The sequence below is a fragment of the Gordionus sp. m RMFG-2023 genome, chromosome 1, assembly GCF_954871325.1.
Source record: "Gordionus sp. m RMFG-2023 chromosome 1, tfGorSpeb1-WG-v2, whole genome shotgun sequence".
Lineage (NCBI taxonomy): Eukaryota > Metazoa > Nematomorpha > Gordioida > Chordodea > Parachordodidae > Gordionus > Gordionus sp. m RMFG-2023.
In genome coordinates, this window is record NC_088775.1 from 76,759,922 (window position 1) to 76,774,786 (window position 14,865).

At 27.4% G+C, this 14,865-nt stretch overlaps 1 protein-coding gene across 3 annotated transcripts in view; it reads right to left on the reverse strand.

The window, feature by feature from the left end:
* Nucleotides 1-14,865, reverse strand: part of LOC135931798 (disks large homolog 2-like) — a 94,514-nt gene that overhangs the window by 30,451 nt on the left and 49,198 nt on the right. For all 3 annotated transcript variants that reach the window (XM_065469094.1, XM_065469093.1, XM_065469095.1), the window contains 8 exons: nucleotides 11,410-11,523; nucleotides 10,992-11,143; nucleotides 10,580-10,682; nucleotides 9,230-9,293; nucleotides 8,380-8,516; nucleotides 6,974-7,091; nucleotides 5,512-5,889; nucleotides 5,262-5,331 (listed from right to left, as the gene is read on the reverse strand). In XM_065469094.1, the coding sequence (XP_065325166.1) occupies nucleotides 5,262-5,331; nucleotides 5,512-5,889; nucleotides 6,974-7,091; nucleotides 8,380-8,516; nucleotides 9,230-9,293; nucleotides 10,580-10,682; nucleotides 10,992-11,143; nucleotides 11,410-11,523 (1,136 nt within the window). The remainder of the gene's footprint in view (nucleotides 1-5,261; nucleotides 5,332-5,511; nucleotides 5,890-6,973; nucleotides 7,092-8,379; nucleotides 8,517-9,229; nucleotides 9,294-10,579; nucleotides 10,683-10,991; nucleotides 11,144-11,409; nucleotides 11,524-14,865) is intronic.

Genomic DNA, 14,865 nt, shown 5'->3' on the forward strand with positions numbered 1-14,865 from the left:
TCAATTTCTACCAAAATCAGATATCTGTACCCACTTTTTTAATTAGTACTCTTTTTGAATTGAGCATTTTTGAAGCAAAATTAATTTAAAACGCAATAATTGGTAATTTTTTAATATTTTTTATTAATATTTATCTTTTTTAGATGTATTTAAGAATATTTGTTTTTTTAATCAATTTATATCAAAATATATGATTTTCCAATGGAGTACCTTGAACCCATAGTATGGGCAATAAATAATAATGCCAAATAACGAGTAGGAAGAAAGGAAAAGAATATTTTTTCGCGCTTAATTTTTCATAAACATTTAATTTCTTTTATTAATTTTTTTTTAAAATTGGATTTTAAATATTATTCAAATTCCCTCCTTATATAATATTCTACAAAAAATTAATGCCGAGGTCCCCTTGTTTAAAGTGTGTCTCTAAATTTTGTTACATCTGTGCGGGCTATATATTGCCCGCACAAAAATGTCCAACTTCTCCAATCATTCAAAGGATTTATGAAATTTATTACAATATTCCGCTCTGCGATTTGGATAAACCATTTGCCCCTAATTACATATGTAAAACATGTTATAATTCTTTTAATCCATGGGTAAATGGAAAACGGTCATATTTGCCTTATTCGAAACCTGCATTTTGGCACGTAGCAAGAAATCATTCGTGGGATTGTTATTTTTGCTCGATTAGTACATTTGGGTTTAACAAAAAAAAATACGAAGAAAATTCTTTATCCTGAAATTTCGTCGGTTGTTTATCCGGTAAAATATAATATGCATACAACAAACAGTTCATCTTTTTAATATTTCGCAGCTGGAAAAATTACGTTGCCAGGAAAATGACAATATTGATCATGAGTATCATCCCGAAGAGGATTCGCTATTTATGTCACAAGAGACCAGAAATTTACAACTTTCAAAAAGAAAGTCCGAATTTTTAGCCTCAAGGCTTAATGATTTTGAAATTTAAAAAAAATGGAGTTCGAATTTCATACCGATTCCGTGGAGCATCGTTTAAAAATTTATTCTCTTACGAAAATTTTTTATACTATTCCAACAATCTAGGTCAACTTTTTTTACAACTTAATATTGAATTGGTGCCCGATGAATGGCGCTTGTTCATCGATTCAAGCAAAAACAGCTTGACATTATATAGTATCTGAATGGGAGTATCGTCCCAACGTTCTTGAAAAAAATCGCGTAAAGTAAGCTATATTAAAAAAGATTTTAAAAATAAAGTTAAATTTAAAAAATATAGGTTGTTTAAAAATTGAGTAAGGATCTTATATAAAAAAATGTATAATAATAATAAGGAAAGTTTGCTGCAAAAATTAAGATATTTTTTTAGTTGTAGGGATCATTAGAACCGAAGTTATATACCTTCAAAAAGTGCTAAAAATGACCTTTTTGGCCACTTTAACCTAAAATAAATAAAAAACCTGACGTGCTAGAAAAAAACTGACAGCGGATTTAGAATATGCATAAAAAACTGTCTTAAAACATGTTTATTTTATTTTCTCCCAAAAAATCAAGTCGAAATTTGTCACACAGTGTTATTAATGCAATCTGTGATGAAATCAATTTTTATTATAAATTTAACAACTTTTTACCTTTTGTACCGCAGTATATATATATTTTACAAAACAAACAATTAATCGTCGTAAACAATTAATAATATATATATTTAAAATTCATCATATATTTAATTGCCTTTGAGGCTAATTGTTTCTATTACATCTATCCTCTTCTTTTTTGGGCTCTCGATTTAAAACGGTATAAATTGTTTTCTTATCCGTTTTGGATAACGGCTGCTTGTACTTTCGTTCTCTACCACCGTTTGCTCATTACTGTCGATTTTCATCTTATCATTTATGATGGTGTCTTTGTTTATTGAGTCTTGTATTGGGTCAATGTCTTTGGTCACCAATTCGTGTATAGGATCAATGTCTTTAGTCATTGAGTTTTGTATGGGCTGATTTTCATTCATTTGTGGTGTAGTTTGCATCGTTTCTTCTTCTCTTCCCTCCTCTCTATTTTTTAATTCTGAGTTGTCGAACCTATGTTTTAACTGATTAATATGTCTTCTCCATACCCCTAATTTAGTTTCAACTAAAAACGTCATTGGTCCTGTTCTTTTAACGATGATACCTGGTATCAAATTATCTTTTTTAAAATCCTTTGCATATATTTTTTTCATTTATATTAAAAAAACCTGGTAACTGAAGGTATATATGGATGAGGATAAACTGGTTTTATTAATTGTAAAGGTCCTATGGGTTGAAATTTAAGCATAATTGAACTTGGTGATTGTTTTGTGGTTATTTGTGGCGTATTTCGATAATTAAACAAAAAATCTTGTATTTTATTATAATCATTATGTTTTTTTAAAAATTTTTTAAAAGTTTGTACTAATCGCTCCGCTTCTCCGTTGGTTCTAGGGTGGATGGGCACTATATACATTTTTAATTGATAATTGTTTGCAAAATAAACTAAATTCTCTACTTTGAAATGGGGGGCCATTATCCGTAACAATCGTATTGGGGTAACCGAAAATAGCAAAAAGTCTTAACAACAATTTTCTTACTTCAGTAAAATTATTCGTTGTCATTTTTTGTATTTCAGGCCATTCACTAAAACTATCTATTATTACTAGGTATATATCTCCGTTAATTGGTGCGGCAAAATCTAAATGAATTCTTCCCCTTGGTTTATTCGCGGAGGGCCATTTCCCTATGATCGTTTTATTGCCAGGATTATTTTGTTGACATAATTCACAATTCTTACCGTGTAATTCGATATCTTCGTTAATATTCGGCCACCAAACGTTCTCTTGTGCCAATAATTTTGTTTTAGTATAACCCTGATGCCCCATATGTAAAAAAGACAAAATATTTACTTGTAATTTTTTTGGAATTATGGTTCTTAAGCCCCATAATATACACCCTGCCTCCATCGTGAGTTCATTTCGGCGCTGGAAAAACGGTTTAAGATTTTCCTCTATCATCTTTGGCCATCCAGTTGTAAGGTAACGTGAAACCTTTGATAATACCGGGTCATTTCTTGTGTGTGCTTTTATATCTAACGCTGAAATAAATTGTGGAGCATCCGATACTATTAAATTAATATCTAACTCTTCCCAAGCAGATGGCTTACCGTCAATTGGAAACCGGGAAAGCATATCCGCATTACTATTTTTTTTCGTCCCTCGAAGTTGCAATTCATAATCATAATTTGCTAGTAGTAATGACCATCTTACTAATCTTGATGACATATCTGTTATTCTTTTATGTGGTGCAAACTACACCACAAATGAATGAAAATGAGCCCATACAAAAGACATTGATCCTATACACGAATTGGTGACCAAAGACATTGACCCAATACAAGACTCAATAAACAAAGACACCATCATAAATGATAAGATGAAAATCGACAGTAATGAGCAAACGGTGGTAGAGAACGAAAGTACAAGCAGCCGTTATCCAAAACGGATAAGAAAACAATTTATACCGTTTCAAATCGAGAGCCCAAAAAAGGAGAGAATAGATGTAATAGAAACAATTAGCCTCAAAGGCAATTAAATATATGATGAATTTTAAATATATATATTATTAATTGTGTACGACGATTAATTGTTTGTTTATTAGGTTTATACCTATCAAGTTAATCCCATTGTTTACAGTAATAAATTCATGATATAACTTTATTCATATAATTAACGGGTAATATACACTTACCTTTAATATTGATCATTACATTATTATAAGATTGTAAAATAATATCCGTTTTTGTTACTGGTATTTTTAAACGGTAAACGTCTTCTATATTCAAAATGGAGACTGCCGATCCTGTGTCAATTAAAAATTTATTATAAATTTTATCTATCAATAATTTCACCTCAAATTTTTCTCGAGACTCCTCTGGAAATTCCCAATCCTCAAAACTTTCTCGCTCATTTCTGGAACATCTATCGTTCGAATATATTCCTTCTTTCCACGATTCCTTCTGCATACTTTTTGTAAATGTCCTTTTATCCCACAATTATGGCAGATGGCATTCAAAACTTAGGTTTTATGTGATCTCCTAATCCGCAACAATAGCAAATAATTTTTGGTACTGATTTGTACTTGTCATACTGCTCCCTTGTTACTGTTTTTGAGATTTTATTTATCTCCTTCCCTGCAGATAATTTTTAATACGACATCATTTCTGTAGTCTCCATTGCGGTCGCGATTTGTATTGCACTTTCCCATGTCAAGTCCTGCGTGTTAATTAATTTCATTAATATTTTTCCATTATTAATTCCTGACACTAATTTGTCCCGCAATACTGTATTATACATATCTTTAAATTCACACGTCTTTGCCTTTATCTTTAATTTATTAATATACTCTACGATGGTTTCATCTTTTTCTTGTTCCCTAATAGGAAGTTTGTCTTCTTCATATAATAATTTTTTAAAAGTTTAATTATGTCATCATATGATATTTCCTCTAATGTCTTTGGCAAACACAAATTAAATAATTTAGAATAAACCTCTAATCCAATATTCGCTAATAAAAATGATTTTTTATCTTCTATTTTTGCGATTTTAAATATGAATTCCATTTTTGATAAATAAACTTCCATATTGCACTCCTTTATATTATATTTCTCCATTTGAAACGACTGCGCCATTGTGATGAAATCAATTTTTATTATAAATTTAACAACTTTTTACCTTTTGTACCGCAGTATATATATATTTTACAAAACAAACAATTAATCGTCGTACACAATTAATAATATATATATTTAAAATTCATCATATATTTAATTGCCTTTGAGGCTAATTGTTTCTATTACACAATCAAATATGGATGTAATTTTTAAACAGAATGTCTTCCAATTCTGAAGTTGAAACATATTTGAAAGAAAAGAGAATCACGTCGAATAAAAACCTACTAGAATGGTTGAAACTATATGGAGATCGTTTTCTCGTTTTATCTAAAAATGCGAGATTCATTGCTATGTGAACGACTCTTTTCTGTTGAAGAATATGGGGAGGAACATATAATTATAATAATCAGAGAATTTTTAAGAAAATAACAAGTTCCAAATCATAATGCCGTTATCATATAAACAGAATAAAGTAAAAGCGAACCATAAAAGATAACGTCTTAGCGCGAGCAATTAAAAGCATGGTAAAAAAAAATTTTTAAATATATTTCCCAGTCAAATAGGTTTATTACGATCATATTAATAAGCATTTTACATACTTATTTTCCAATTTTCGCAAAACTCTAGGTGAAGATCCTACATTGTTGAGATTTGATTCCATGTTCATTCCATCTGGATGTATATAAATTAATATAGCTAGTAATATTTATATTATTTAAAATGAAATTTAATTTAATTATTCTATACTAATAAATAAATTTATTGTATTAAAACTCTCAAAAAAACGAAGATTTATAATGAAAACATTATGTTATATTTTATCTTTTTTTTATATAAAAAAACAAAAATTACTTTCTAGACATAAAACATTGCCAGTATGCCTAATTTTTAAATCTATCGCATCTTTTTCGATATCCTGATCATTCTTTTCTTCTCCTGAAGCCATTTCACTTTCCTCATCCCTGATGTTTAGCTTTTGCCTAAGCTCGGTTATGAGCGGACTTCTGTATTTTTGCTGTTTTTTAACGGCGATCATTTCTAAGGGAATAATAGGGGTACCAAAATGGTGATCATCGTGAGATAGTGTGTTGACATGGTCGATTTCGTCATTTTGTTGATGTTTTAGCGAGGAAGAATAAGAAATTTTAGGGCTTGGAAAAAGATTCGGGTTTGTGTCGGTGTACTCGTTTAGATCGCATCGTATGATTGAAGAAGTATTTTTATTTGTGACTTTATGGAAATAATGAGCGATTAATAAAAATTTATCAACTAAATATTCCGATATTTGTATATTTTGTAGTCATGACCAAAATATGATGCAGATCAAATGATGACTATAAAATACCTGACATGTTTTAAACGAAATTTGAGGACATAGAGAGATATTTTAGCTCATTGCAATTAATTAAATGTCTTAACGACCCATTGATAATTTAAATTGACTTTAAATCGATATCTCAACAAATCTATATTTGCCTAAAAAGGGAACAGATTCAAGAGGTGTAGTATCAGACGATAAGATCTGTATCATCAAATGATTTTATAATATCCATTTACATGACTTCTAATATATATCGGTCTAAGCCAAATGTTGTGGGTAAATTATATAATAGTCAAACGCCCATATTGTATATTTAAAATATGGATGAGATACACAACTTAGATAAAATAATATCTAATCGCCCAATCAAATGTCAGCAATGGATTGGTCAGACTATAAAAAAGACAGAACTGAGGACTGATATTCTAGCAAAGATATAAAGGAATATTACTAGTCCAATATTTGGGTCCATATTTAATTATGATAGTGTGTTGGGTAAGTCCCCAATCTCGGAAAGTGATAAAGAGAGTAAACCTAAAAGAAACTATTTTCTTCTAGGGGAGAAAGAGGATATTCTACATTTACATATAGTAAGAGATCAAAAAATAGGCTTATAATGCAGAAATAGTAATTGTAACAAGTTACCTTTATAAAAAATAAGTATAATTAATAATCGAAATTATTTCTATAGTAATTAAAATGTATCCCTTAACTAATAGAATATCTTATATACCACTCATTATATTCGGTATATATTATTCATGAATAAATCAATAAACCTATTTATAGGCAAATTTATTAATTTTATTTGAAAAAGTATGAGTCATTTTGTCTCAGGCGGAGGATATTATGTATTCAACCTATTTCAATCAGCAGATTATAGACTTTTAAGTGTAGACAAATACATGAATGTAATCCTTATAATTACTCAAGAATAAAAATGAGCAAAACAATGATAAGGAAAAAAACACAAAAAATTCAACGAAAAGTTACCTTTATCTTGTTCTTCTTCCCTGTAAACCAGTAACTGCACTGATATATCATTTTTGAGAGATTTTAAGGCCAAAACAGCGTATTCGTGACTGGTGTGACTTAAATCTATATCGTTTACCTGAATATAATATTTTTTTTAAATCGGAAAAATTGCGTTTTTGTATTTTGATAATCATGTGAAGAATTAACATAATTATATCAAATTTAATATAAAAATTACACGAATCGAAGATCATGAAAATGACTCGTGATATAATTTTTAAAAAGAAATTAAATGTATTATATATTTGCATTACAAACTGAAATTATTGGCCAGATAATCATTTGTCTTGAGAATCATTTTAAGAAAATATATTTAATTTTTATATAAGATCAGAGGCCTTGTATATATTATTCCCATTTTCAGGCCCGGCCCTGATTTTAAAATTTACATTTTATGACCTGGCCTAGATGTTTTTTTTTAAATTTTGAATTTCGCAAATGGTCGCAAAGGGAAATAGAAATTACGAGAAGCGAACTAAAGTTCAAAAAGGAATCATGCATACTGGTTAATTGATACAGTTTAAATTAATTTAAGAAAATTCTTCCAGACCCGGTTATGTAATTTATAATTTTAAGAAACCTGGCCTGGGTTCGTATTTTTTTTTAAAAACTTAGGCCCGACTGAGGATTTTGAAATAATACTCGAGTTTCTGTATAATATATAAGTCGTATTGGGATATGAAATCCATGAGATTTGGATATCTTTCAATTTTATATCATTTATTAAGAGTAATTTTTAAATTCGGAAAATCTGATTTGACCGCTAATATATTTCAGCATATGTAGAATAACTGCACTGTAAGTTTTAGACAATTTTAACCATTAAACTTTACGCTTTCAATTTATATGAAAAATTTATATAAAAAATGGAAAATAAATTAAGTGTCGTTCAAAATTTATTGGAAAAATTGTCTGAAATTCACAATGTTGACATTAGAATGACCCCTACTATTCGAACCCAGAACGATAGGATTGTGATAACGTACTGATCCGACTAGGCCACAGACGCTAATTGAAAAAGTCAAAGGATAGAATTACAACGCTATCTAATATTTTAATAAAACACATAAAAAATCAATAACGTTTACAGCTATGCATCATTACTCATACTCTATACGTAATGATAAAAATTTCAGGTCAATCAGATGTTTGAAATTTAAAAAATGGCCTTTGATAATTGATTTAAAATTGAGAGATTCCGATTCTCCATGGACCCCACATCACAATCGACACTTACACAAAGTAAATTATTAAAAAAAATTGTCACCTCTTGAACGCATACATAATTATAAATCAATAAATATTTTATTTAGATTTTATCTATAAAATCAATGAGATATGATAATACTAATAAATAATTATACCTTCAATAATTTATCCTCGACTCTCAATTGCCCATTCAAATCGGCCACACCTCCAGGAATAATTTTCGTGATATAAATTCCGCAATCGTCTGCTTTGTGTTCGTTGCCTACACCGCCACTTATGCTAAAACCTAAACCTTTATACGATTTCGTTTTAACAAAAAATAATGATATTTAAATATTTCATTAATTTAAAGGTTATTAGGCCTAGTCATATCTCGACTTAATGTTTGTTCTTAATTTCGAAATCTATTCAGAGAAGCAACCTAACACCATTTTTTGTTTTTCAAATAATAGATTTTGACATGTAATGGGTGATGATATTCTTAAAGTACTTATTCTTATTTGTGTTGAAAAAAAATATTTAATCTTTTTTTTCCTGGATTAATATTAACTTTGAAAGTTCATCAATAAATCTCTGTTAATTTTTTCCTTCTCTAAATGTTTTTTAGTACTTGAAGCAATGTCCAATCAAGTTTAAAATTTTTTTTGATACTCTGTTATTTCTTTTTTATCAGTATCATTTATTTTACTCATATAAAAATTTATAATATTTAAAGATTATTAAATATGATATTTATATATTTTTAACACCCATTGGTAAAATCGAATTTCCTGGAAATGGAAAAGAACTAAACTAGGACAGATATTTAATACAATGATAAATAAAATGATCTATTAAATGTATTTATAAATAGATAGCGCTAAAATTATATCCAGATAAGATACATATAAAATGTTTTTGTATCTAGATGCAAATTTATAGAACTCACCTTTATCTTTTAATTCCTTATTAGCAATTCACTTATGGGTAAATAATATTAAGCGTGTTAAATTTATTGAAGCATACCTAGGTCCCCCTTCTTCAAAGTTATGATCATATGGTCTTGAACAAGTTTCTTACGTTTGATATGCTAGTAAATATTATTTTTTTTAGATTCATAATATATTTAAAACCATGAAAAAAAAGTTATAAATATTATTTTTATTGTTAGAATAGAAACGAAACGATGGATAACTGCCCTTATCCAAGATATATTGTCTTTTTAAATCACATAATGTCCTATCTGAATCTAATTAACATAGAAAAAGATAACTATCAATAAAAAGCTACATATTCCAATTTTAACAAGAGTATTATAATTTTTTTCAATAGAGTGATGTAAGATTGCAATTTTAAGGGTATCCCCAAGTATTAGAAGATTAATAATTACAGTTCGATCTTCGATTCGATATTATCATATAGGTCCAGGCATATTAAATAACGAATTTTATTGAAAGTCACATGTCCCTTTCATTATATTTCGTAACCCAAAAGCCTTCTAGTTAAAGTTCCTCCCAATTTTTTTTATAATATTTTTTGAGAATATATTATATGCATTTTTTTGAAAATTAAAATGTTGTTTTAAAAAACATATTTTGAAGATTTTTACTTTTTATTATATAATGCCAAAAACATATTAAATATAGATTTTTATGTTTCTGTTAAGTTTCTAATTTTTCTTAAACTTTTATACGGGCTTAAGAAACCGTTAGTGTATACAAAATTTTTAAGGATGTTACATTGATAATATGGAACCAATATAAAGGGTATGATTAGTTTATTATAGTAAAGACAAAATAAACTAGTAGCTTAAATATATTTTAAAATATATTACAAATTTAATTTAGTTTGATTCAATAGTTAATAATATATATGGATTTCATGAGTGGCCTGGGTATATAAAACTAGGGTTATAAATTTCCCAGGAAACTATAATTAAGGGATATCTAGGTAAAATAGGGGAGAAAAGAGCAAATAGTAAAACAACGGGGAGACACGATAAATTTTTTAAAAAATTTGCCGTGATAGTATTAAAGGTTAAAAAGCATCTAATTTTTTATTATTCTATGACATTATGTCTACAAGGCTCTTTCAACTAAGATATATTGTCCGTAGGACATTTCTTCATCAATATTTTGTCCCCTGATATTTTCTACGGGGACATTATGAAAACTAAAAAATCTTTTTTTTAGTATAGGCCGTTTACTAAAGAATATTCGTGTAAAGGTTCGAACTTTTATATAGTGCACTCTCGGATTATAAAAATTAATAAATAACTTAAACAATTATATTTTAACTATTAAAAACGACTTTTCAAAATAAATTTAAGATTAATATGAATCTTTGCTAAAATTAGACGGCAAAATTATAGATTACCAAGGTAACGATATTGATGGATTTCTTGAGGATTTCGACAGCTTCATCATGGGTAACATTAGTCAGGTCCATTTGGTTGACTTTGAGTATAATGTCATCCATCCTTATAAGAAAAGAAATAAATAGATATTATTGTTACGTAAAAATCACACATAAAATTAAGAATTTTTTTTATATTTATAATGTAGAAGCTAGTAAAATATATTTATAAAATTTAAAGAGTGAACTGAACAATAACTCGCATCAATATGATGACAAATATTGAACTTGCACCTTTAATTCATATCATCAGAGAAAAGGTGATAAATAAATAGGTGGAAAATTTCTCGTGATTTGTTTTAAGACTTATCATATCCTTCGTTTACAAATTAAAGAATGGTATAAAATCATGAAGTATATATTTCTTATATACTTTAGTCTACCATCTTTCAAAGCAGTACCACCTGGAATCAATTTGGTAAGAACAATAGAGGAGCCAATTTCTAAGTTATGTCCAGCCGGAAATTGGATAGAAGTGTTGTTGTCGGTTCCTCCGCTTATGCTGAATCCCAAACCTTTACCGTGCTTTTTTTTATATTTGAAAAAATAATAATAATTAATTTTAGTGTTTGAATCGTAATAAACAAAGAGCTTAAAAATTACTTAATTAAAAACCTTCTTTAATAATAAAAAAAATTTAGTCTCCTATTTTTCTATCTATCCTATATCATCTTTTCATGGCTTGCCTTACATCTTTCCGTTTAATCTAACCATTCTTCCCATATCCGCGATTTCCTTGCCTACTTCTCAATTAAATTTTTTATTTTGAAATATATAAAACATCTATTTACTTTATCCAGTGTAATAGTGTGATATTCCCACGTCAAAAACGAAGAATCTCTGCCGTAACTTTCGCTCAGCTTGTTTTTAACGATACATTTTTCGGAATGCTCACCGGCCTTATCCTTTATAAGTATAAAATATTAGAAGAGATTGTAAATTTTGCCTGATGATATTCATCTTTCTAAAAAATTGGCCACAAAACCCGATTTAATATATATATATATATGGTATATAAATTTTTTTTATTTATTTCTGATTAATATTAATATGATGTAATATTCTATATTACATCATATAGTTCTATCTTTTTCGACCCTTTAATTTCTAAAATCTAGTGAAAGTCAAAAATCAGGTACTGACCAAATGCTAAATGGACCGGTTTTTAAAAGTGGTCTTTAGTTCCTTCCGGTTTCTTATTTCTGTCCGATTTCATTCTGTTTTTGACCTTTGCTTTAATGGAAAAATGTTTAGTAACTATTTTAAAAATAAATTTCTTTACTTGATTTTCCTTAAATATTAGTTAAATAAGGAAAATTATAAATGTTTAATCCCTGATTAAATGATTATATATATATATATATAATTAGCGAATCTCAAAACTTTTTTAAAAAAAATTGAAATAGGATTAACACAAAAAATCATTTGGTACTTGCATGCATGCATCTGTTAAATTTTGGTAGATTAAATTTACAAATATATAATACAAAATGGCTAATTCCACTACTGTTAAAAATGATATGGTATAAAAGAAAAAAAATTAATAATTATGATATGTGTAATTTAATTATTACTTCGGTAAATTTTAGGGGGTTTATTTAACATGAGAAATCATTAATAAAATTATTTTACTGATTTTCAAAACATGCTTTTATAAAGGAAATTTAAAACATTTTTTTTCAAAAGAACTTCAGCTTGGCCTTAATAAAGAAATCTAAAAATCTAGGGCTAGCCTGCAAAAAAATGATTTATAAGCAATTATTTTATTTAATTTAAAAGGGTCCATTTTATTCTCTCACAACTTCTAACATAAATATACCCCAACTCTCTTCTGATCAATTTTATTAATGGCATAAACTCACGCGTTCAAAGTAACCGTAACTTTTTCCAAAAAAAATGCAAAGTAGCGAGACATTAATGTTAAATAAGTAACGAGGCGTTACTTTTAAAAGCTAGTGAAGAGGCACTAATGGATGACAAGTAATGAATTAGGAATTACTCTAGTTTATATTTTATTATTATTAAATTTCAAATAATATTTTATATTAAGTTTACTTAGGTTTAATATTTTAAAAAAAAATTTTTAAATAGGCGCTCATCGAAAGTTTCAAAAGAAAATCAAAAATACAATAATCAACCCACACTTTCAGAAATACGAAAGCATAAATACATATTCAAATTCAAATAAAGTCGAAGTTAATTAGTAAATATATATTATCATTTGTAATTGATAAAAAGGGGGGGGGGGATATGCAATCAATTTTAAAGTAGCGAGTAATATTTTGGGTAAAGGATTACTTTTTAAAAGTATCGTAAAAGTACTTTTTAATGCTAAATATAAAGTTGTTACGTTTTTTACGGCTCTATATTTAACCCTAGAACTGCTGTTCTTTCTAACGTCGACTTTTCATTATATTTTGCTTCGAATATAATTTATATCTCTTTTTTTCTCAAAATATTCCTACCTTGTTAACGTTCAAAAATATATTTAACAAAAAACACCTGTTTACATTTGGTATATAATTACTTCGAAATGTCCCATGGCTCTTTATATACATTATAAAATTGAAAATAATTTTGGCGAATATTATGATGTGAAAACGAAATGTTATTATTTACAAATATTTTTTATGGAGATTTCACAAAAATGACAAAAAAAATTTCTTGATAATATGTATTATCTTCTACTTGTTTATTCCAGCTCTTTTTTCAACAAATTTTGATTTTTTTTTTACCTCTCCTTAGAATCTCTATAATATCTAATTGACAAAATAATTATGCACATGAAAAAAAACTTCAATAGAAGAAAATATTTTTTAGGTAGTAAAAATTTAAACATTTCTAAAAGAGCGATAAGTTTAGATGGCTGGCTGAAAACAATTGGGTGTCATTTTCATGAAACTTAAAATTTAGCCTTGAAATGTAAATGCTTTCCAGGAATTTCCTTTCTTTTTCCACCTTACTACACTATAGGGATATTTCAATCTATATGATGGTTAAAAATTTAGCAAATAATGATCAGCAACTGCTTTTCATCCGATAATACTCCATTAAATATCAATATAAAGGATGGCAATGATAATAATTTGGAAAAGATTATACAGTCTGCCATATATAATAGTATATTGATGAATATATTATCGAGAAACCAGATATATTAGAACAGGATGCAAATTATGTTTGGAGAACTCTATAGATAATAAATGGACCACAATCAAATTTCAGGGAATATTTGCCAATAGATCTCAAACTTCCATGAACATTTAACTAAAGCATGATTTGCATATATTTTTGCTGCATATACACATATATTTGAGGATACTTATTTTTCTTCTCTTTTTGGTTTTAAAAAGGGTGGACATGTTTTATAAAATTTAAAGTTATAATTTTTAATATTTAAAGTTATAATTTTAATTACAGAGATTTTTATTTGGTTTAAAAAAAGTTAGCTGAGTATAATATTGTATAAAATGGTCTTTTTTTTAGTTTTTTGAGAGGGTGGCATGTTGTAGATTTTGAATAGTATACATCTTTGTGATTATAAAAAAATTTTGTTTATGCACCGATTTTAAAAAATGTATAAATCAAAATGTTTTTTAAGTTAAGTTGTAAGGCCGTGTCCTAGAGAAAATAAGAAATTAAACCAAAAAAAAAAACAAAACATAAAAAAAGAGAAAAAAAATACTAAAAATACTAAAAATAAAATTAAATGTTTAAAATAAGCAAAAATAGGGTGTCAGTTCAAAAGCTGTATGTCCGGTATTTGATTTAATCTTTATATTTAATGTTTCCCAGACAGAATTCCCGACAATGTTAAGGAAGTAGTTAAGAAAATTTTTAAAATTATCATTGGAATGAGGATTTTTATCTTATTATTACGAATTTGTCAAATTTTTATTAATTAATAAAATTTAATTTAAAAAAGTTAAGTGAACTCTTGAGAATGTAACTTGGACTTAATTTTAAAGTTTGATATAAAGATTATTTTAAAAAAATTTTAAATTATGTAAATAAATTGTCATCAATTTTTTTTAAATTCTTCGGAAAATAAATGATAAAATTTATATAAACATGACAACCATCAGGAACAATGTTTTAAACATATATAGGAAGGAATGTAGAAGGATACAAGAATGTTTAAAGAACATAAGGCTCCTTTAAGACTTGATTATTCTCAAAATTACATCTTGATGTGCTGACCATGCATCAAATTTAATATAATCTAAAAAAAGAATCGATGTCAACTT